The sequence below is a fragment of the Buteo buteo genome, chromosome 21, assembly GCF_964188355.1.
Source record: "Buteo buteo chromosome 21, bButBut1.hap1.1, whole genome shotgun sequence".
NCBI classification, from domain to species: domain Eukaryota; kingdom Metazoa; phylum Chordata; class Aves; order Accipitriformes; family Accipitridae; genus Buteo; species Buteo buteo.
The window spans coordinates 22,968,232-22,992,510 of record NC_134191.1 but is presented as its reverse complement, the minus strand read 5'-3'; the positions used below and the strand labels follow the sequence as shown (position 1 = coordinate 22,992,510).

The 24,279-nt window shown below is 40.4% G+C and overlaps 1 protein-coding gene and 1 long non-coding RNA gene across 6 annotated transcripts in view; one reads left to right on the top strand and one right to left on the bottom strand.

Moving 5' to 3' along the window:
• VGLL4 (vestigial like family member 4) overlaps positions 1–21,181 on the top strand; it is a 93,618-nt gene extending 72,437 nt beyond the window's left edge. For 4 of the 5 annotated variants that reach the window (XM_075052868.1, XM_075052864.1, XM_075052867.1 and 1 more), the window contains 3 exons: positions 13,137–13,359; positions 16,298–16,418; positions 18,308–21,181. In XM_075052868.1, the coding sequence (XP_074908969.1) occupies positions 13,137–13,359; positions 16,298–16,418; positions 18,308–18,576 (613 nt within the window). In that variant the 3' untranslated portion in view covers positions 18,577–21,181. Of the gene's footprint in view, positions 1–2,067; positions 2,104–13,136; positions 13,360–16,297; positions 16,419–18,307 lie in introns of those variants that run through there. The other variant, XM_075052869.1, reaches the window with a different exon arrangement.
• Positions 16,613–23,497, bottom strand: LOC142042687 (uncharacterized). Its single transcript, XR_012653825.1, has 4 exons — positions 21,194–23,497; positions 20,975–21,092; positions 18,076–18,819; positions 16,613–17,071 (listed from the first exon to the last, which is right to left on the bottom strand). It is a non-coding gene; the product is annotated as an uncharacterized LOC142042687 (long non-coding RNA).
• Positions 23,498–24,279: the final 782 nt, after the last annotated feature.

Sequence of the window (24,279 nt, the reverse complement as noted above, 5' to 3'; positions counted from 1 at the left end):
AGCTGGCTCCAGCTCTGAGCGGGGCTTGCAAAGATTTAGAACTGGGTTGCAGAGGTAGCGTGGGAGCTTTCAGAAAAGTTTTTTGCTGCTAACTACTGCTTTTTTTTGGTTCCAAAATTCATGTGGTATTAAGAAATATGTTTACACTGTCATTTTATTGTGACAAATTGGAATTTTAAAAAAAAAAAAACAAACGCAACACATCTCGGAACACCCAAAATGTCTCTCATTTGCTAGCAGGCATCTTCGCTGAGTTCTCTTGGCACAAATATGCCTTTGAAGTATTTTAGGATTAACCTGGTGTTTTCAAAGCAGTCCTGTTGAAGCTGAAATCCTCTGTATTGCCAGTGGAGCTGTTACAATGTGGCTCTTGTTGATTACAGTGGACAAAGGATTACAGAGCAGGTTTCAAACTGCTTTTTCTAATTCTTTTTCTTTTTTCTTGTATGCATTCCTTGAATGCTGAACCAAATCAATCAGATGTATTTTCTTGTTCATTAATGGAGATCTTGGACTACACAAAATTATTCTTAAATTGTTTCCAACAAATGTTCTTTAAATGGAACATTCAGAGACGGACTTGAAAGAGCTAATATATCTGAGTTAATATTTAACACTGAGTTTTGCAGAAGTTCTTATGCAAGGGGGAATTTGAGAAAGTACTCAAGTCCCTTTCAGTTCAGGAGGGTGTAGCCAAGCACATGTGAAATGCTTGTTGTGAACAGTTTCAGGGCTAAAAATTGATTGATAGCTTTATCAGTCCTTTGCAAAAAGACCTGATCTATCAAAATTTGGGTATATGTTTAAGTACTTGAAATGTCAGGCAGTGTTAGCTCAGGTGTTTCCACTTGCAAACAGAAAGGTTTTGTTAGCTAGCTCCAGAATTCTGCTTTGAGATAATGTTTTCCACTTTCATTTTCCTCCTTTTGCAAAGGAGCATAAAACTTCCATAGTAGGTTAAGGTTCCAAGCTGCCTGGTGAAGCCCAGAGCTGTGCCATCGCTGTACAGAGGTTCCAGCACCCACGGGAGGAATCGCCCCTGTACTGGCGGTGATGAGGAGGCCTGTGCACGCAGGGACAGAACACGAATCCCTCCAGCCCCGGTGTTGGATTTTTACCCAAGGGGCTGTTCTTTGGTTTCATTAAAAGGAGATTTTACATTGCATAAGTTATCGTGTATCTACATGGGGGTAAAACTGAACGCCAATCCACGAGTCTGATATCTGAGCAAGAGGCAAGCAAAGAACCAGGAACATTTACAAACATAGTCTAGATGTATATCATAACCATATGGAAACAAAGGTTTAATCTCACTTCTTTTTATTTAACCGTTTTCCCAGATGTTTCCTGCAGTTTGACAGATGTACCATTTACTAGAAAGTTGCGCTCTTGAGAATTAGAATGTTATGGACACGGTTGCTATAGACAATGACTCTGTCAGGGTAAGGTTTGGAATAAAATGTTACATTAATTTCTAGTTGAATAAGTAAATTTTTTTCCCCAGACTGAAAGTGCTGGACTGGACAGTCTCCTTTCATTTTCTCTCATGCTGTAATGCGCTACAAAAACACGCGAACTGGCTTTAACTCACTCCTGCAACATTGCTGAGTGCTGACTCCGAATAAATGGCATTATTTCTTGGTGTTGAAAGGTGAAAAGTATTCCTCTGGCTATCTCTAGCCATCCGTGGCCATCTTCGCGTTTCAAGCAAGCGTCCCCGGCGGTAGCCGGCCCTTCCCCCTCTCTCCCCGGTTCCTGGCGCCTAATCCGAAGGGGGCTAGGGCGAAGAGGGGGGGCGGTCAGCGTGCAGGTCGTAGCTCACGGCATTGCCAATGATTCCCCAAAAATGACCGGGGGGAGGAGGAGGCGGCTGATGGATCTTGACGGCGCATCTCGCCGCCTTTCAGCGCCCGGGGGCCGGGCGGGCGGCGGCGCTGGGGGACTCTTATCGTGACGAGGCGGCGGGGGCCGCGCTCTGCGCCTCAGCCGCTCGCCGAGCTGGTGAGGCCCCGGGCGGGCCGGGGCCGGGGCCGGCGGGGGGGGGTGGGGGGTGGGGGGTGGGACGCGGCCGCCTTCCTGCGCCCGGGCGATGCTCACCCTGAGGTTAGTACCGGGCCGTGGGCCGCGGCCCCCGCCTCCCGGCCGGCCGGCGGCCCCCTGCGCTCCGCCGCCCTCCTGCGCTCCGCCGCCCTCCGCTGCCAGCCCTGAGGCAGCCAGTGCGGGGCGGGGGCGGCCACCCGCCTCCAGCCAAGCCCGCCCGCCCCGGGGCTGCGAAGGGTTTTCGGCGAGGGTTTATCCCGAAAGAAAATGACGGGGGAAATGAAAGGACTCTGCTGCCACTGAAGGCTGGAGGGTTTGACCTCAGTTATTTGACCGCTTCCCCCCGGTGGAAAACGTTGCCGGAATCGGCTGCGCTTTGTAGCTGCCGTGACGCTGACTGAATTAGATAGCCGTGTCCGTATTGCTTGACTGAAACGGAGTCGTCCTTTAAATTTCTTACGTAACTCCGCTAACGCTGTAAACAAACTCCGCAGCTCAGCAGCTCTCCAAGATTTCTCATTCACAATGTAAATATTGTTCCTAAAATACCGTGGAATGTGAACATCGAAAGCAGAGTATATGCGTTGGCTTATTGTACCTGCAGGCCTATAGCTGCGTGGGAACTGGATTTCACTCGTTTCATTGCACTGACTTGAGTGCAGAATACCTGATTAGAAAGAAAAAGAGGGGTGGGATGAGTTTGGTAAGCCATGAGAAAAACTTTCCAAAACATCTGGGGAGAAGTCTCGGCACACTCTTAATTACTGCTTCGTGTAGCCTTTAATGTGGCACAGATGTATAGTTACTGTAAATAATGGAGGAGTCACATATTACAGTCAAGTTAAGGTCGATTCGTATGTTCCTGTCGAAGTCCTGTCTTTCAAGTCCTTGTCTGTCCAAGTTGTTTGTAGCATGTGTGTTCGAGCTGTATGGACATGGCTGACTTCTTGCTGCCTGAATGATAAGGAATGATGCTTCGTGAATCTTTATGTCACATCACTCGGTAACTTTTAGTATTCCTAAATCAGTACTTTAAAAAGGGGGGGAGCAAAACCCCCGAACATTTGCTTTTCTAACTAAAGTCTCCCTTAAACTAAAAGTTGCTGTGAGAGGATACTGTTGGTTGTAGAACTTGATGGTTAACATGAGCGCCTTAACTGCAGAAGTACCCTTTCAAACGCTTAACTGCTACTGTTGTGGTTGGTTTGGTTATCAGCTTTTTCAAAGGAATTATTTTACTATATTGGTACAAATAGTTGTGCAAAATATAATGAAGCTGTTACTGTATTTATAGTACTTCTAGAGGTTTCAGTAATTCAGATTTTATTAGCAATTACAAACAGCTTCAGTAAATTTTTAATGAAATGTTTATTCCTTTTATAAAACAGCCCATGAAAAAATCTCATTTCTCAAAACCAGTTATTTAAACACTGTTCTCAGTCTAAAGGTCTAAAGCCTGGGGTTTTTTGAGAACTTTTGAAATTTCATCTGAAGGTGAATTAATGTATTTTTTCAGCTTTTCTTGCTTCACATCAGTTAACGTTACATTGTGTATCTGCAGGATAGAGACCATAATTTGTAAGCTTTAACAATCCAGGCCCTTTTCCCTCTTTCTCGTAAGAACCGTTGGAAGTTGGAAAAGAAAGCTCTATAATCCCATCTCCTGACGATTTGACACAGTTAATTCCAGCACTGTGACCTTATTTTCAGAGACAGGCTTGTGTTGTTAAAGCTTTTACTAAATAAAATTGCCATTCTCACGTTGTTGATATCTTTTACTTCCCACATCATCTGTTTGAAGAAAATGATTAATCTGCTCCTCTACTGTAAGATTCTACCTGATGCAGTCTTTTAGGTGATTGAACTAAATAAAATCCCATAAACTTTTGAAACTTTGGGGTTCACAGATTGACTTAAGCTGGTACCCACTTTTACAAAAGTAGTTGCGTGACAGGCATTGAGTGATGAATGAAAGTATTTTTTTTCCAAATAAAAAAATAGAAAATATTGTAAGGAACAACCCAAAAAATATTATAAGAAAATGTAACTGCCATTTTTTATTTCCTCTAACAGTTCTGCAAAGTTTCACCATTGACTTTCAACACCACCAAGTTTTCCCAGAGCCTGCAGAACAGACTGATGTACCCTGGCAATATTGAGCACACATGTATGTGGCTAATCTTGTTGCACTAGGACATGACCCACTGCTGTGTCTATTTTATGTGCAAGCTTTCTCCTGACATTGGCCCATAGTTTTCTCTGTGTGATCGTAAATAGTTTTTACAGTATTTTCCAGTGACTCAGTATAAAAGGTTTGTTGCATGTGCCAAGTTTGACTTCAAGAGGATGTTAATATGGCTGAATTATAAAAGCTGCACGTGACCCAGGACATGAATTGGTAGAACGTAAGAGGAAATGTCTGTCAGAGGTGTTTGGGTGGGCATTGCAGTTGGGTACAAATTAATCATTTTATAGCTGCCTCTGAATCTTTCCAGTAACCCCTCTGACCTTCAAGCTGTTTTCATGGAAGCCTCTTTGCTCTTGCCTTACACTGTCAGATTTTCCTTCCTGCTTGTTAGAAATTTTTGGGAAAGTTTGGAGTGTCCCTTTCATCTCATCTTTTATCATTTGCTTTTCTGGATGTTTTTCCCTTCCAAGGACTTGAAACAGTTCAGACCTCTGCATGGATACTTGTTGTTTCCATTCCAGCGGTGACTTGCCTTTCTAGATCATGTTCTGTTTGTCCCAATATATGCAGTAGCCTGACTTGCTCTCCAGATGTGAACGTTGGCAGGCTTCACTTTCTCCACTTTTCTCAGACTTTCTCTGACTTTCTCAGAATTAAGATTATTGTGCCTTCAAGCACCCAGATGCTACGTTGACTTCTGTATAGTTTACTTTTGAGCTAGAAATGAGACCTTAGTTCTGGGTCCTGACTGGCAACCACAGGATTGAGTTTCTGATGTGCATTGATATGTCTGAGTTTTGCAGTTTTACTGAAACTATCTTCTAAAAAAAAAGTGCTTTCTATAACTGTAGTAGCAGCATCTTCTAAAGACAGACCACATCCTCTGCAGAGCCTTCTTCAGCTTCTGAAATGTTCACATCTTCCATCTTTTGGTCTTCACGCTCGGCAGAAATAGGTCTTCATTTATGCTTTTTTCTAGTGTGTTGTGCAGGTTTTTCAAAGGCAACTGGAGCTACTGTCAGTCTTTGAAGAGAGCGTTATGGGTAGGTGGCTGGATCAGATAAATCTTAAAGCTTTGTTTACTTCTCCTGTCTCTTTTCCAAGAAATGTTCTGTTCCTCTGACAGGCTGTTAGACAGTAGTTAGAACAGGGAAGCCACTGACACCATGTTGCAGGTTAGAGGACCAGAAAGTTTCATCTCTTTGGCTAATGTGATCGGCAGGAGGCTGAGTATTTTTTGTCCTCAGTCCTTGAAAACTAAGTCAAGAGCTGATGGGAGTTGTACTCAGCTGTTGGTTTCTACCTAGATATAGTTAAACAAAACTTGGAAGAGATGAAATGGGCTTATATTTACACTCCAGAAATCATAGTGCGTTTTAGGAAACTTTTTATAATTACTGCAATGTCCCATTATACCTAGATGCTTGTGATTGTGGTAATACTGAAATGCTGGAACTTTCTATTGTTCTAGCTCCACTTTTTGAGTTGTTAGTGATTTTTAAAAAAATTATTTAATTTTCCTAACAGGCTAATTCCTGTTTACAGTTACCTCAGGAGAATTAATGAGATCACTTACCATTTCAGAATTTTTCCAGATATTTATTAAATGTTAAAATTTTGTTGTTTACATCTCAGGTATGGCCTCACATAAAACCTGTTCAAAAAATTATGTTACTTTAAAATGAGACATCAGGTGTACCATACAAAATGTGAACCTAAATGCAGGAGGTTTGGGGTCGAATGAGCAGGCAGTAGAAGTGCAGAGCAGAGAAATTAGTGGGTGAGCAGAGGTTCTGGGGTAATTTTTTTCTTCTTTCTTTTTTTTAAAGTTGAATTACAGGTTTTGATTTTTTACAGGTAACCTGCAGTCTGTACCTATTGCAGTAAGGTAACTTTGTCATCATTTCTGGATTGTATATGTATGCATTTGTTCCAGCAGTGACATAATTTTTCATTTAATAAATCCCGGAGTTTTACTTATGGATGGAATGAGTGATTGCCATTATAAAGCAACCAGTGCTACCTTTTAAAACAATCCTCCGAGTGTTGGAGCAAAGATGGCCAAACATTAAAAAAAATTCCCTGTGAGAAAAATAAGTGGGATCTGAGATTGTGTTAATTGATTTTACTGTACATTAGATTTAGATTTCAGTTTTGTGGGTTTGGCTTTTGACTAAGGTCTTACGTCATGCGGTTCTCTTGCATTCTTTCATACTTGTGAATATTAAGCCTTCAGGAAGGGAGGCTCTTCTGTATCTGAATATTTTCGCTTGGTGCAGGCAGGCAGTAATGAGACGCTCTTGTATGCATTTCACAGCTTATTATTAATTTATTTCTGTGAAATCTGTTCTCCTGGTTGATTACATTTGCAAGTAACTATCTGGTCCAAGATTTTATCTCTGAAAATCTTGTTTTGGTGGGGATAAATATAGAAAGTCTGACCTCTGTTTCTTTATATGTAAGATTATCCTATTTCTTGTTAGTGTGTTTTCAATGGTTTTATTTTGATTTCTCATCTCAAAGGCCTTTCTATTGGCTGTAGCACTAAACTGAAAAAAAAATTGTGAATTGAAATTTTTAAAGGGAAGGAACTGCAGAATTCTGATTAGAGAGGAGTGCAGAGAGTAGGGAAAAATAGGTACGGTTGGTGCATGTGTACTTCTGACTCTGAAAGAACTTGGGTAAATAAGATGCTTAATTCTCCAAATTGGGCCTGATGCTCAAGTTGCAAAGTTCAAAAGAACAAAAACTTGTTTCTGGGAGGAGTTAAGTTTAATTATTGGTGGCTGGAGAAGCTTTGAGGCAGTGCTTAAAATCCTGGTTGTTTGCTGGGTTGTTTCTAGCCTGAGGCAGAAAGTGAAGACTTAGCCGCTTGCTTCTTTCCTCTTAACCACACTTGATTGGGGGAAGAAATGGAGGATTTGCCAGCTACAGACCTGGGTTAAAGAACCACTTTGTAGCCAGCTGGCTAGCAAACTACTGTTCTAGAGTCCTCCAGAACCATAGCAGGAGGCATAGCTGCTGTAGTGCTGCTTTGAGAAAGGTGTTCGTGGAGGATCAGTCGTCAGTTTTATCATGTTCAGACCAATGCACAGATCTTTAGTTTGTCCAAAAGATTTCCTGCAGGGGAGAATATACTGTACAAATAATGTTGAAATAACAGCAAAGGTAAAAAGGGAGGGCATTCTTTATCTTTCTCAGGAAACCATATCAGATGGCCAGGTTCTGTGGTGGAAGTGATTCTTGCAAAAACAATAATGTCTTGAAAGTTGCCTATTTGAAAGCTTTTGGGGATGGAATACTAAGCCATAAAAGTAACAGGGAAGCATAAAGCTAATAAAATGGGATGAAAAAGGGTTATGTATTTAGGTGGCAGCCATTCAAAGTAGATGTGGTTTGAAGAGCGTATTGGGCTGTTTGGAGTATTTTTTCATGTTATGAATACTTCAGATAATTGACTGACACTCAAAGAGCAAACTGCTAACACTTTGGGGGTTGGGGGGGGTGTTAGTGAATTTTAGATTTTATTTTTTTTTTAAATTCCACGTAAGGAACACTTAGGATTTTTCCCTTTGGATATATCTAATTGTATTTTGAAATATCACCTTAAATTCCTGTTTTCCCACCTCACAGTAACTAACAGTAATTAATGCATGCCAGTAGATACTTTTACAGGAAATTATCCCCATCATGTGGAGAAGATACTTTATATCAGTGGATTATAAATCCTTAAGTCGACTTTAACAAAAGCAGCTGTCCTCTTTCAGACTTAAGAGTTTGTGAATAAATACAGTAAAAGATGTTAGAAAACGAATATTATAAATACGCTGAAAATACTAAAATCTTATTTGAATTAGGTTGCATGAATGAAAGTTGATTCTTAAGCAATATTATGCATTGTGTTTGTATAAAGAAAAACATCTTACATTGTAATTAAAAAGAACTGTAAGTGGATACTTGTTTTTTCTGCAAGTGAAACACACTCCTACAGTACAACCATTTCAAGTTAGAGCTCTATTTCTGCCAAAGGGAGTGTGAAACGTCTGTGATTTCTTCACTTGGAGGTACAGTAATACTTTTGGCATCTGTTCCTTAAGGATCTGCAGGCTGGAAGTGAGTGCAAGCAAAACTGTCCCCTTCGGTGGGCCTCTTTTTTTTCCTTTTCCTTAAGCAGCTGGCAGAGTTACTCTGTTCCTGTAGGATGAGTGTGAATTACCGCCGCTCTGTGCCAGTGAACAGAACAGCCTCATTTAAAGGTTGTACAACAGAAAAAGTATTAAGAACAATGCATTTTAGCTACCTTTGAACTAGTTCCTGAGGAGGACTGAAACATTGCTTTCAATTAACAAATGTTATTTAGAACCAAACTGAAGCAGACTTTCAGCTAACAGTCAGGATGTGTGTGGTTTTGGTATGACATCCATCTGAGCACATGATGCTTGGTAAGTGCTGGAGCCTCGGTTATGATTCATTGGGGAGAAACATGGAAAACAATGTCTGTTTTTCAACTGTTGGAGAAATGAATTTAAGGTTGGAATCATGTATAATTTTGCTAAAATAAACCTTCAAGTAGCTTGAATACCTCTGTTAGAAGGGAAGTAAGGGTGATGGGTATGGCTGATGTAATAGAGTCCCACTGCCTGATGTTTGTTCAGGTTCTCACCGATATTAATTGCTAGCTATTTTTTTTTAAACCAGTGGAGTTGCACTGGCATCTTCACCACTGAAGGTAGAGTCCAGAGTTACATATGCTGATTTTTAAGACAAAGTGGAGTCGGGGCTAGTAAAGCTGTTTGGACAGCTGGATTTATTTGTAGTATTTATTTTTAAGTTGTTTTTCAAACATGGTCAGAAATCCTTCTTGGTAATTTTCTGCCCTTATGTTGAACTAAGAGATGCATCTCTGTACTTGGTCAGTGCATGTGGAATTTTTAAGCTAATTGACTTCAGTGAAATATAATTATCTTCAAACACATGCATGATTTGATTGCCCCTTTGGACAAAGCATCTAATATAGAAACAAGAATGACTTCTCTCAATAATAATAATAATAATAACAGGCTTTCAGTTTCTAATAGAAAATTATTTTTAAAGTTACATTTTAAACTAAAATTATTTAATAATGTGAAATTGATGAATACTCTATAAATAATTTTATGTACAATTGTTTTACAAGTGGAGTCGGATATCTGTAGGATTTGCTATTTATATTTAAACAGGAGGGACTCAGAAGTGCTGGTATATTTTCACAAGGGCAGACCTATCAGGTTACTATTCTACATGGTGCTGTAAAATTTTCAGCTGGGCTCAGAAAAAATAGTATCTGATGTGGAAGGAGAAGCTCCAGGTATTTTTCATTTTTTGCCAAGATTATGTAGTTGAAGGTAGATGAATTGAGGAGAGGATGTTTGAGGAGTGGACTATACACAGTTCCCTGCCCGGAAGAGGAGTTGTTCTAAGTTAGGAAGAGGGAATTATTTGCCTACAGAAAGGACTAGGGTGTGGTCTGCTGTGATTACTGAGTTAACTCAATAATTCTAGGTATCTTTAGGGAAGGTCTGCCTACTATGCTGTGCTTCTTCCTGGCATCAGACTGATCCTATTTCCCAGTTTCTCGGTCCCTTCTTCCAAAAATCTTTCCAGAAAAGTTTTGTTGGTTTTTTTGGATTGGTTTTGGTGGGGTTTTTTTGGCAATAAAACTATCAGTTCACCAATATTCAAGGCTATGACTTTTTGTTTAAAGTGAGGAGGAGTGAAATAGGTGCTATTGTGTAAAATGGAAAATTTCTTTTGCTTGGGGATTTCAGTAGGTTTGTTCATCACTGGTCACTTGAGAGCCCCACCTCCCCACCCCCCCAGTAAATGCAGCACTAAGTTGTTGAAATCCCAGTTCTAAGAAAAAAACCCAAACAACTGGTGTAGCTACATTTTTTGTTTCATTTTACAAATATTTTTGGTGGAGGAAACAAAGTTTTTCCTTTGAAAATCAGCTTGTGCTTATTAAAACAAAATGTAATCATTCTGAACAGGGATTTTTTTTTTTCTTTGAGGCAGTGAAAAGTAGGAATCTACTGGAGCTGTATGTGGTTTTGCAGCCTCCAAATGGTTATTTAAATTGTAGTAGAGCAGATAATATTTAGTTGAAAAGTAAGATTTTTGGCTTGCAGCCACTAAAGATACTGCATTGCAGCAAGAATGAGCCATCTACACAGCATTGCCTTTATCACTTGAACAAAGATTTTAGCAATGTCTTTTCATGTTATTATTTCCCAGGCTATCTAATGGCTGTTGTGCAGGTACAAAAACAGTCTGGAGAGGCATACTATTTATGAAGTTCCGTGCTTGCTTCCTGAGGGGCGGTGAAGGATTAGTTTCTTGCGTTCAGTAGCTGTTTCAGTACTGTAATTCAAGATGAGGCTACTGTACTTTAAATATAGAGTCTGTTGTGCTGCCATTAAGTCACACATTTGCATCAGTCATTAGCTCAGAGCAATGCAATTCTAATCTTCTTTCTTCTGAATGCTGATACTGCAGAGTAGTCTTGTGAATCGAAATGGTACCAAAGCTGGCAAAAGATCGAAATGCAGCACTGTGAGAATGTATTTCCTGGTGGTTTGTGTGCTGCTTTATTGTGTCTAAATCTGGCCTATACAGAAGGATTCAAGAAACACATGATTTTCAGAGAACATCTTGAGCACCAGCTGTGAAACCTTAAAGGTTAGATTTTATGGTCGATTCTGCTAATCTGCAACTACTAATTTGTAATTAGTTAAAAGGGACAAGTGATGGGGGGGGATCTGAATGGTTACAAATTGCATTGTTATTCTGTTGGCTGTTCCCTCCTAGAGCATGTCAGGGGAATTTGGCATAGAGAACAAGCTGTGTCCTGAGGTTCTCAAGTCACTGGTTGCCTGGTACCATATTAACCCTAACTTCTACCATGATAAACGAGTTGAGTTTTGATTCAGGCAGCAATAACAGATTTCTGTACAGCCAAGTGACTCTTGAGCAAGCTGAAGAATAGCACTGAAGAACTGTGATCAGTTCAGCAAAGGTCCTGTTCCTGAATACAGCAGAGGGCTGGACCCTCATCTTAGGAAAGATTATAGCTTTTCTAGCTCTTATGTGAGAGGAGCCACAAGGATGACAAAGGTATGGGAACAGTTTTTTATTTGAAGAACTTAGTACCCTGAAGAAAAGGGTTGTTTAACAGAGGGATGAACTCAGGAGTGGCATGAAGATGATAAGCAGGGAGGGATGGCTTTGTCTCTCTCCTAATAGAAGAACTAGGACAATAGCATTAGATTTAAAAAGAGCCCATGTAGAAAAGGTACTTAAGAAGGTATGTAGTTCAAACTGTGGCATCCCTTGCCAGAGGATGCTGTTGAGGTTAAAGCGTACATGGTCTCAAAAGGCTCTTAAACAAATGCTGCGCAACACGGCAACCAGCCCTGCCTGCCGGGGCAGGATTAGAGCAGAGCACCCCCGCGCCCGTGTTGGCGTTTTAGATTCTCCCCGAGGCACGCCCTTGGCAGCCAGAGGCTGCCAGCACGGCTGCATGGCCGCACTGGGTTAGGGGTGCTGGGCGAACTTGAAACCTACAAGGTTTTTCTGCAGTATTTTTGTTGATAAGCTTTGGGGTTCCATATTTTTGTCTGTTGGCAGGGCTTTTTTTTTTTTCCCCTCAGCTGTTAGCATTCCTTTTTGAGAGACTTTCTCAGATGTTGAAATAGGCAGTAGGTTCTTGGAGTTGTAAGTTATTTCAATACTGAATACTATTCGTACATCTTAATTACCAGTATTATAGAAAACATTCTTCTATTCCTTTTCTGTCTCTGCCTAATATTCATCAGAGCATTTTTAAAGATTGCTCCTGCATATCAATTTGCTATGATATGCCTAAAAAAGTGGGGGAAAAAATGCCTTGGATTTTGCCGACTCATACACAGGACACTTCATTAGGACATACATTAGGACACTTCACTGTTACTTCAAGAATCTTGTGAAGACAGAACGTGTTTTCTGTAGAACCAGCTTTCTCCTCTAGTGCTTTCCTGTGATAGATAGACCGAATTTGCTATTTCACATTTGGGCACTAGGTATTGCAGTGTGTTAACTCTTACCATACTGGTATCTTCCAGACTGCCAATCATATACACGCTTACCTAGGTAAGTGGTTATGAACGACTGCCTTCACCAGTATGAGTGAAGTACCTTCCTTTTGATTCTCTGGTTTCCCTTTAATGATGATTATATTGCTGTATGGAAACTGAAATATCTCATATGTAAGTACAAAATCAGTATTGTTTTAATTGCAGTGAATGATAGGCTGATTATGTGAGTACATCTACTGAGATTTACTGTTCAGTAGTAGTTCAAAATTACTCTTTCTAAAGCACAGTTGTAATTAAATTATTCTGAGATAAGTGCACTGTGGTTTGCTTTTCCTTCATTTTCTGCTCTGAAAATTTTGCTTCCTGCCTTGACTCACTGTGTCTTGCTGATATCAGCCATGTCTTTTGAGTAAAATAAACTTCTCTTGGGCTTCAGCAATGCTTAGAGAATATTGCAGTGTTAGGTGACAGAGTGGGATTAATAGCATGTTAAGCGAGGAGGTGTCTGATCTTAACAAAGCATGGTCAGTTGTTACTTTAACTTGGTGCCTTTAGATAAGTGTCTGAAGAAATTCTAGGCTGAAGAAAACTGTTGGTTGCCAGAGCTTGCACATGTAAATCATTGGCTTATCTTTGCAGGGAGGTGGCTGGTTAGACCAGGGATACCTCATAGAGGGATTCTATATCCCTCCTCACAACCAAGCAAAATGCATTAAAGGGATATAATGTTGCATATCTTGTTATAGATTGTAACAATAGTAAGTCCTTTGACCCTTTTTTCTTTCACATATTAGAAACAAGACTGCCAATGGAGATTATCGGAAGGAGCACAGAGAGAGGAGTCGCAGCCCAATAGAGAGGGCTGCTGCCCCAACAATGAGCCTTCATGCCAATCACATGTATGCCTCAATCCCAAGCTTGACCATGGATCAACCTCTAGCACTGACCAAAAACAGCATGGATGCAACCCGAACAGTTGGCATCACACCTACACTGACTTCTGTGGAACGGCAGCAGGTACTGGCTTCTAGATTGACAAGAAACTCTGGGTGGTTGTAGGAATCCTTGCTGTAGACAGAATGAGGACTTCCCAGGTGTAAGCAGAACGTATTGTGAGTTACAATAGGTAGGCGATACTATTCTTCAGGCAAAATGTATTTTAAAAATGCACAATGAATGTCACACAGCTCGTTGTGTTTAATGTGAATAAATCGCTGATGTTTAAATGTATCTGTCACAGGTTTCTTGGCCTTCCTGCTTTTTCTGATGCTTTGCTAAGCTTGTGAATGCATGTGTTTTAATTGGGAATGCAAAGTCTGTGGTTGAGCGAAGCTCCAGTACCTGCTAGGCAATAACTGATGCAATTCACAGGTAAAGAGGGTATTCACCTGTGCTCCTCTAGGCAATCAGTGTGTGCTTCCTCCCCTCTGTCCTGGCTCTCTCCTGCTGGGACTGCTGAAGAAGAGGTAGAAGACAGAAAGGGCATAAAGGGAGAATTTTGCACTGAATTATGCAGGTGAAAGAAGCTGGAATGACCTTAGTTGTTTTAGCCAGCCAAAAGCATTCATTGCATTGTTCAGAGCAATGTTTTATCACTATTTCATAATGACTTTTCCTAAAGCAAAGTAATGATTTTTGATTATTTCATAATTTATTTCCATATGCTGGAGTGGTTTGATTTGGTTTGGTTTTGGCTGGTTGGTTGGCTTTTGGCTTGCCATCTTGTACGTTGTTTTTTCCTTCAGAACTGCAGAAGATGAGCCATCTCTATGCAGGTTATACCATAACAGTTTTCTCATAAGTCAGACTCACTTTTATCCCCCTCACAAGTGAAGAGACAAAGCAAGATAATTAAGTCGCGATGAGCTGCAATATTGAGAAATTAAACTGGCCCATGTACCCAAGGTCTTCCTTCCTTCTGTCCTACCTTCCTTCCTTCCTCCCCTACTGTGATGCCCTGCAAAGGGTAGACACTTTGAGTGGATGATCTTTCAGAGGTTGGGATTTTTCATATGCAATTTATGAAAGATTCTTTTCACTGGAGCCGTATACTTTACATCTGCTGTGTAGATTTTCACAGTGGTTGGCTATGTACGCTAGTCTTTTACATTTTGCTATGCCAAAATGCCTAGCTTTACACTAGTGTTGCTGATATCTTGCATCATTTGGCACACAGATTGCCGAGTTATTGTTCTGTGCAGAACGGCTCTTCTTTGCTCTTGGCGTTCAGTGATGACAGAGGAGGAAGGGACAGGCTTCCACTGACGACACTGGTGCCCTTTGATAGCGTTACCGCTGCGTCTCAGCCTAGCAGCTGACACCACTGACACACTTCTGTTTTGGCGTGTTTGACTTGGGCTGATTCCTGTTGCCTGTTACCAGATTCCTCTCTCTTTTGTTATCTCTGACATTTTGAGCTAGATTACAATCTGTTTTCTTGGGAAAATAGGATGTTGGGGTAAGACCTTGCTAAGAGTAGAAATCATACAAAATAAAAAGTGTACTGAAAATAAGAAACCCTAGTTTGATGATCTGTTGTTTTGGTTTTGTGGGGGGTTTTTTTGTTTGTTTTAACCTTAACATTTTGAATGGGATTTCATCTGACTGTGTTTCTAATAAAGAGGTGGGAAAAAAATACCTTCTTATTTTAGGCTGTGTAGGGTTATTCAGCTGCTGTAGTCACTCTTACTTAATTCTCAGTTTATCTCAATATTTCTGTGTAAATATGGGTAGTCTGCTCAGTGCACCTGTACACACAGAACCATACCAGGGGATTCTGTAAGATGCCTTATCCAGCTCCTCAGATACTTTGTGGTGTTGGTACATGCATTCTTGAGACAAGCTTTTTTATTACCTGTCTGTCTACTTCCCATCTCTTGCATGTCTAAATTACTTTTCTGAAGAGAGAAGCATATATACATTTCTCAAAACCCACTTCATAGATGCACGAAATCTTGGCTCCTATAAAAAAGAAAACAAATGCTTCTACATGTGAACTGCTTACAGAAAAATCAAATAATTCTCTTTTTTTCTTTATTTACTTTTTTTTTTTACATTGCTGTCAGTGCAGTAAGATGTAAATAGCATCATTCCTGTTGTGTCTAGACAGATAGTGTTAAACCTCCCCTTGAAAGCTCATCTCTTTTACTTTGGTCTTGCTCTTACTCTGACTAAAGTACCACTGAACAATGAAAACTCCTTCCTTCCTCATGGACTTTGTATGGTAGTGATTGTGGAATTAAGATGATGTGAATAGACATTTTGGGGAATTTGCATGTGTTGAGAATGAAGAAGGATGATGTTTATTAAGTAGTGCTAGAAAGGCAGATTAATTACAACAGGAAAGTACTTGTGGTCAAGACTCGCTCAGGAGCTCTTTCATATTTTACATCTTAACAGGCTTATTGTTTTGTGGCTGAAGTATGTAATACAGAATTAGTCAGGCTAGGAAAATGGAACTTCGGAATGAAAAATAGTAGCATTAAAACTCGATTAACACTAAGAAGACAAATACCTGTAAAATTTGTAGAGCTATTCTGAGTCCTGGAATCACAAGGATATGCGGCCATAGAATGAAACAAACATTTAATGTGTTGACGTTTAGTTCTGCATATGTCATGTCTGTGAAGTTGAAACAGTCACTATAAAATCATTTTAATGCTTTTAATGATTTGCTTTTATACTGCCCTTTTTCTGTATGGCTGCTTGTCACTTAAATAACGAAGAACTACTATGGAAATGCAATGTGGGGTGTTTTTAATCAGACAAAGAAATAATAGCTGAATATTTTGGGGTTTAGTATCTTTTACTGAATTAGATAGTTCATGGGTTATTTCACTGCTGGGATTGGGCTCAGTGTTTGTACATCTCAAGTGATGGTGCAGTGAACTGCTGTTAATATGGCTTTGGCTAATTACCTTAGTGAGTGACAGTTTTCTTTTTTCTTCCATATTAGAACCGTCCATCCGTAATCACCTGTGCTTCTGCGAACAACCGGAACTGTAACCTCTCTCATTGCCCCATTGCTCACAGTGGCTGCGGTTCAGCCATGCCTGCCTACAGAAGACCCTCTAGCAGTAAGTTACATGTCTGCACTCTTAACTGCCTGAGGAGAATTTGAGGAGCTCAGAATTGTCTCACTAACCTTAACTGTGTAGGCACTGATGTATTACAGGAATAAAAGGAGGTGAAACAATAGACACCTCTTTGTATCCTGTCTACTCAGAGACATGCGAGCACAGATCTCCTCTGCAGTCTTTCTAACCATCAATTTTATGCCACAGTAGAAAGTACCAATTCAAAATTAAGGAGAGAGAGGTGTCCTTTTTTTCTTGTTTTGAAAAGCTTCTTTAAAAAAACACCCCACACAGACAAATAAGTCATTATGTTTATTTTAGTCTTAACTGGCAAACAGCAGACAGGGCCAGCAGATCCAACCATGCTCTTATTTTAGAAGCTGTAGTTTCCCCAGTCTTTCAGTAGTCAGTAGACTTTTATGATTCAGCTACAGTCACAAAAATCTTTTCCTGCAGATACAAATGCTCTTCCAAAGCACGTATCTTCCACCTTTCTCTGCACGGGTAACACAAACAGCTTTGGAGGGTAGTTGCTATAGCAACCCAAGCAGGGAGCTTTAGCTTTCTACCTTCTGTGCAATTAGTACTTTTCATGTAATCTTTTCATGCAGTACTTGCTGGGAAACCTTTGGATGTTTCTCTTCACTGTGCGACTAGGGGAAAACACAGCCCTTTCATTTCAAGTCATATACCTGCTGATGCATAGCTTTAACACACAGCATTTCCTTAAGTTCATGGCAGTGAGGCTTCATCAGCTAGAATGTGTCGATGTAACAATACCAGCATGACATAGGTCAGAGCCTAAAAGTCCACAGTAGGGTGGTCGTGGTTGTTGTTGATATTAAAAAAAGATCAGTGTATTGTGTGTATTGTTGAAAACTAGAATTAGAAGCTGAAGTGAGACCCTGGAGGATATCTCACACTATCTTAGAGAAATCAATAGCTAGGGATCTAAGATGTTAGAAAATTTCTAGAAAACTGCTGTTACTTGTCTAAGGAGAGCTGCTTTGGTGAGACCCCAGCTGTATTCACATAGGCTTTGGAACAGTGGTAAACGTTTTCAGAAAATATTTGTCTCTTGTCACTTGAAGAGGTCTTTGTGCCTGACACATTTATTTTAGGATCAGTCAAGCCTTTCTGTAGCATGAAGGACAATGTCATGGATCTGACAGTTTTGAGTTCTTTTTGAAAGATAAATCTCATTTAGACACATAGATATTGTATCCAAATTGTAAAACTGCAACTCTCGTATTTCATCTGAGGAATTATTACTGTTATTGTTCAAAACCTGTCTTTTAAGATTCTTTGTTCCTCTTGTAATAGTGTAATAGTAGTACACCATTTTAACACTTGTAGTACCTCATGCAGAGGTAATGATTCATTCAGTTTTCTGACTGGCTCCTAGCACAAGTATGTAAAGTGAGATGAAACCCTGAAATCAGCTTTTGGCATGCTGTAATTTAGAATGAGGTCTCCTCACATCTGACTGGTACCAGCAGGCTCGGGAGCTGATTTTAAAGAACTGTTTCCATCTTTGATTCTGTTTAAGGCTAAATATAAGTTCTGTGTGATTGTTTTGGGAGAGGGTTTCCATATAATCAGAGCTGTGGCTGTTACTAGCCTGAGGGGGAACTGTAATTAAATATTAAATGCTTACCTGTTGCAGGTCACAGAAATGTAAAAATATTTAACTCCATAGTTCTTTTCATTTCAACTCCTTCCATCTTCTTCCCCACCTCATTCACTAACAGTTCTATCATGATGTAAAGAAGTCTTGCTTTATGCTGAGGTGATAGGAAAATGGGAGAAAACTCAGGTTCTGAATCCAGTACTTGATGCCGGGATTCTGCACCGAAATAACGCATCTTGTGCCTCCTTTCCCCATCTAGCTACCACTGCCTGTGACCCAGTGGTGGAAGAGCACTTCCGCCGAAGCCTTGGCAAGAATTACAAGGAGCCTGAGCCAGTGGCAAACTCTGTGTCCATCACAGGATCAGTTGATGACCACTTTGCCAAAGCACTTGGGGATACATGGCTTCAGATTAAAGCTGCGAAGGACGGAGTCTCTAGCAGTCCTGAGTCTGCTTCACGGCGGGGCCAGTCTTCCCCTTCCTCTCACATGGTCAATCATAATCACTCGCCCTCTGTAGTCTCATGAAGAGAGGACCGTTACGTTTGTGAATTTGCATGGTTTGACTGAGCTTTGAACAGTGCTTAAAATAGTGTTGGGGGAGGGGAGATTAGTTTTCAACACATGGGTTTGTGTACTCACTTTTTATTTGTAAAAGGGTGCCCTTAAAGACAATAGCAGGAACTATTTCATAAAGTTGATTCATATGATGTAGCATCCTTTTTTCCTGCCTCAATTACCAAAGAAACCTCTGATGCAAATCTGCTGCCCCTTAAAAAAAAAAAAAAAAAAATGCACGCTAATCCACAAAAGCCATTACACTTAGTTGGTTGACCCAAATGCTTTTGCTTTTATTAGCTTCTTGAGACTAGAATTTGTCTGGTTTGCTTACATTGCTTTTTTTTTTTTTTTTTTTTTCCCTCTGTGAAGTAATTTTGTATGTATATACTTGAAAAGAACTGTCATGTATGATTTGCACTATTGGAGGAGGACTGAAGTTGCATAGCAACTTTCTGGAAGATGCTAATATTTTGAGGGCAAACTGCTGAAAAAAGGGTTTAAGGATGACATTTCTATCAGTTTGATTTTTCTTAAAGCAAAACAGCTTTGGAAGGGGAAGTCTCATACAGGTTATAGGTCTTTCTCTCTTTAGATTTCAGGTGCTTAGTGCTTGCAACTGGACTGCATAATTTACAGAACACGGGCATTTTTTCCTAAACACTGCAGTTTGTTAGAATAGAGCTGAAGTTGGAGGGTTCCATAGTGCTTAACGATGCATGTTTTATGAAAAATAGCTGGTATCTATTAATGTATAGACAGTAAGAATCATAATACTTATTAGCTTTTCTTCAGAATTAGTTTATTTTTGTCAGTAACAATCCTAGATATACTTACTGCTGGTACAGTTGTACTCTATGATATTTGTATTTGATATTCACTTTAGTAGCAGCCAGCAAAAGAGGACAGCCTCAGGACAGGCCTCAAATGACGCAGTTTAGAGATATACGATGCGTGGTACAGGATGCTATAGCTTTGCGCATGACTGAGTAATTGTTTCTGTCTGCAGCACTGTCTGCTTAACAGGAATTTGCTTCCTAAAACTAAGTCTGTGTAATCCACCTTTAACTAGCTGCAGAAACTGCTACTGTTACGTATCTTGGCTGGACAACAGATTGTTACAGTTTGTGAAATATGATCTTTAATTTTTTTAAGCTTATTCATAAGCCTATGCCAAGTTGCAGCATACATTCCTCCATTAGAAAACTTTATACAGGTATTACTGCATTTATTATCATTTGCTATATTAATAGCTACTAACTAGAAATTAGGCAATAGAGGCAGGCATAAAACCACAGCTGTGCTAGTACTAAGAGCTTCTCTTCTTCTTGTTAAGTGTAACTACTCTCCCCCATACATTCCGTCTTCCCAGTACAGTTGCAACTAGGGCTTTTTTTTTATACTGGGTTACCTGAAATGATTGGTTCAGTGTAGAAGGTAGAACTAGTTGGAAGATGAACTATACGTGATGTATTCTGGACTATGTTACAGTATTGGGTCCATTGTGGCTTTTATTTTATGTGGTTTTTTTTTTAAAGTTAAGCTATTTAATTTGGAAAAGGTGCAGGGTAGAAAGAGATTGGGAGATTGGCTCTTACTCCTGTTGAGAAGGTGGCTGCTCAATTTTCTTCAAAAAAAAATTAAAAAAAAAAAACAAAACACAAAAAAAACCACAAAAAAAACCACCTAAGCCCCCAGTTTTACACATTTCACTACCATCTTACTGGGTAGTCAACGCTTACTTGCTTTGGCATTCAGTACCCTACTCTCTGTAGGAAGATTGTTAAAAGAACACTTTTTTATATAGGTAACTTTAAGACCATCGTTACGCTGTGCGTAAAGAATGTACAGAGAAATTTGTAGGTATTTTTTGAGGAACAATTAATTTGTTAATGATATGTAGCTATTTAATTTTTCCCTTTCCTTTTATTGTAATCATTCATTTTTTTTGTTTGGAGAAAAAAGTTGATCTTTTTTTTTTGTTGTAGATTTGTCTGTAATACAGTAAAAGTGCAGGAACACAGTTATTCTATGAGAACACTGCATTAGCATTAATAGCCACTAGTTTGTTACTGCTACAGGCTACTGAGCATTATAACAGTAAAATACTAATACTGTAGATGGACTCTGTGGAAAATGTGACTCCTATATTTCTTTGTAAACACAAATAAGATAATGTTTTTAAAGCTAATATTTTCAATAATAGCTGTTTTACAAGGTTACATTTACTTATCTGAGATAGGTAAATGGATTTGAGGGCAATAAAGATTTAATGTGATATGTCCATTAAAAAACATATATTAGACACCATAATGTCATGAAAGCCAAAGGGTTGGGGGGAGGTGGAAGGAAACTAAACTGAACTCACCATCAGGAGACGTGGTGAAGTTTCTTCACAGAGCCAGGTTATCTACAGTTCAGTTTGAAAGATTCTCTCTGTGTTTGTAAAATCTGTAATATACCATTCTTTTGTGGCCTTGTTTCACCTGGAAAAAAAAAAGGTTTGGCAGGCCATCTTTTTTTTTTTGTACTTAAAAGTAGCCTTAAAGAACAATAAAGTGCTCTTAAATCACAAGTGTGTACATACTCTTCTGTGTTGCTTGTAAGAGGGGAAATTGGTTTCTGTACTTCATGAGCTGGAAGCAGAAACAAACTACTGCTTATGTCATCTCGTTTAGGACCGTTACCCCATTGAAGGGGCTGGATAGCTGTACTCTGGGTTTGGGGGTTTGTTTTCTCCCCTACAAGTTCAGGAGTTTGTCAAGAAACAGTCTTTACAACTACGAAGAGAACCTGTTGCTGCCAGGGCAGAGATGGACAGAAGCACCCCCGGCTTTAGGAGGACGCCTCTGGGCACTGAACGAACACACGCTGGCAGCAGTCCCACCGGTCAGGTCCTTGAGTGTTTGCCCGGTACTGCTCCATACGGGGCTGAAGCAGCTGTTCCTGTTCTAACGTAGCTCACCAGCACCAGCTCCTCTTCAGTTACCGTTTTGGAAAACACCAGCTAGTCAAGCATTTCTGTCCTGTTTATGAAAAGACCAATGCCTTCATTTTCTTCCATTTTGTTTTGTCCCACAACTTTCTTCAAGTTTTATCTAGAGAACAGAAATTATTCCCTAAAGAAGACAGACAGCTGTATTTCAAAGGAAGACATCCATGGTCTTGTGTTTTGGGTGAGCAGCATTCAAAAGAAGATCGATCATTCCTTTGACTGGAGAGGGTTAATCCTTAAAAACAAGTGTTCTAATTACCTGATCTTGAGAAAGTTCAGTGAACCAGGTGAGAGCCTTCAGAGGAATTTCAACACTGAATGTAGCAGAGGTGTCTCCAAAATTAAAAAAGGAACCCCTAAAAACAGTAAGCTACAAAGTTCCTAGTGTATTAGAAGTGCCTAAATTGTTTGAAAAACAAAGCAGTCATGACATGCATGTACATTGTTAAAGTAAACGGCTATTTTTGGGGTGTGGGAGATTCCATGAGAACACATCAAGAATGATTAGTTTAACACATCTGAAAAACATCCCTCTCTAAATACCCGTGGAAAGAAGCCTAAATACATGCTTTAAGAGCTTTTGGGAGGGAGGCCAACCACAACAAGCCTCACAAGCCTCTCAGTCTGCTTTCTGAAGGGAGCTGGTTTCCTTTTAGGAAAAAGTCATCCCTACATCAACATTTTGGGGGCTACGGGAAACAGGACAAGCAGCATTGCTATCTTTCAGGTCAGTAACTTGAAGAGTGTTCTATTTTCTACATGGTAAAAGGAAAAAGACAGTAATTTTTTTTCCTACCACGTGATTTTTCTAATTCGCAGCAAGCAGTAATTTTGCACAAAAGGGTAGCACCATGGCCTAGAAAAATGGGACTGTACACACGCATTTCATATTATTAAGTCCTATATTATTTGTAACAGCTTATCTTTTTCTGTGAGCTAAATGAAAGGCAACTTCCAGCTATGTGTTTGTAATCTCACCCCTACACACACACTTTATTTTTGCTAATTTAATTCAAACCAGAATTTAATTTCAAAAACAGACCTGCCGTCACAAATATACTAGGGACTGAGTTCAGATCCTCCTGCATAGTTCAGTGAGTAACCTCTGCTGAATACAGTTTCTATGTATTTCAAGCTGCTTTAGTTGTGCAAATGACCTTTACATACAAATAAATAGATGGTGACAGTTTGAGACAACAGCGGTACAGCAGGAGTATAGGGTTGTGTGTAGGTACATGGGCAGTATGTCTCTGTACTGGCTAAACCTGTAGTAACGGTGTCACTGGTAAACAACCACTGAACCTGTCCAGCAGATTGTGCTTACCCAATAGGGCTGAATGTTTAGGTCCTTTAAAACTAAAAAAAAAACGCACGAAGCAGCAAAGGGAGTTTATAGGCAGTACCGCGCTCAGTTCTGATCCCGGGGTCTGTGCTGAATGCAGGCATATTGAAGTCAGATCGCTCTAGAGGTTCCTGCCACTGCTGCAGAGAACTCAGCAGGGAACTACTCCAGCTGCTCATAAAGCAGCTACACTACTACACAGTGTAACTAACTAACTGAACTGTTAGACTTTAAAACTGGCAGATGCACAAAACTCAAAATTGTAACCAGTTCGCCATGGCAGACTGGAGCTGTAACTGCACCAGTTCAGAAGCTGCTCCACAAGCAGCAGCTGAACTGTCACTGCAGCTGGGCTGAACGCTCCCAGAGGGGTGCAGGGGGCTGCTGGGGGTGGGAACGAATCCAGCTGTTCTTAGGAGGCCAAATCAGTCAGCAGAGAAAAGCTCTAAAATTGTCTTTCAGCCTTGCTCAGAAGCCTTTGTGCAGCAGCAGTTAGGAGCACTCCCTGCTTCCGCTGTACTACTTACGTTACAGAAGAGGTGATCCACAATGGCTGTGTGAATGAACACGCCAACATGTCACGTTACTTAACGTGATACCCTGGCAAAACACATCAGAAGTATTTTCAATGTTATTTGTGTAAGAGCTCTACTCACCAGAGCTGGCACACTTACGCTTGGCTGAGGGGAACATTCACCACTATCTTTAGAGCCTTCTCGAGGAACAGCGAAATAAGAAACCAGTCTGCATCTTCCTGATACACAGAAGCTTCCATTTCATCTGGCGTGGATACAGACCCAAGTACGTTACACACGGCATCTCCCGCTCTCCCCCCTTAGCAGACAGTTATTACACAGCTGGATTACGTTGCGTGTTGAAGCACTCCTTATCCTTGAAGGGCCCATGACAGGAAATATACCAACTTAATAACTAGAATACACCAATTTAATATTTTTTTAACCTCTCCTTCAATGAGAACATTCTGCCTCTCTCTGTGGAACAGCTAGCTCAAGTGCATTTCTTGGGTATAAGACAGCCAAGGTAGATAATTTAATTCCTTATTTTTAACCTGCAGTTACCTATAGCTCCACAGTGGCCATATACAGCAGCTGCCTTGTTCTTCAGACACAGCTCGCCTCTTTTCCCTCGGTGCTCTCCTGTCACAGCACACAAGGCAGCAGCACTACATGTCTCCAGAGGTGCACGAGGGAGAGCTCCTCAGAGCATGTGCTCTGTCGCAGGAGTACGTTCACCTCCTGGGGTAGTGAGGATTTTCTGTGGCTTTTACACCCAAGAGAGGTGCTGGGAGGCTCCCGGAGGCAGCACTCCTCACCAA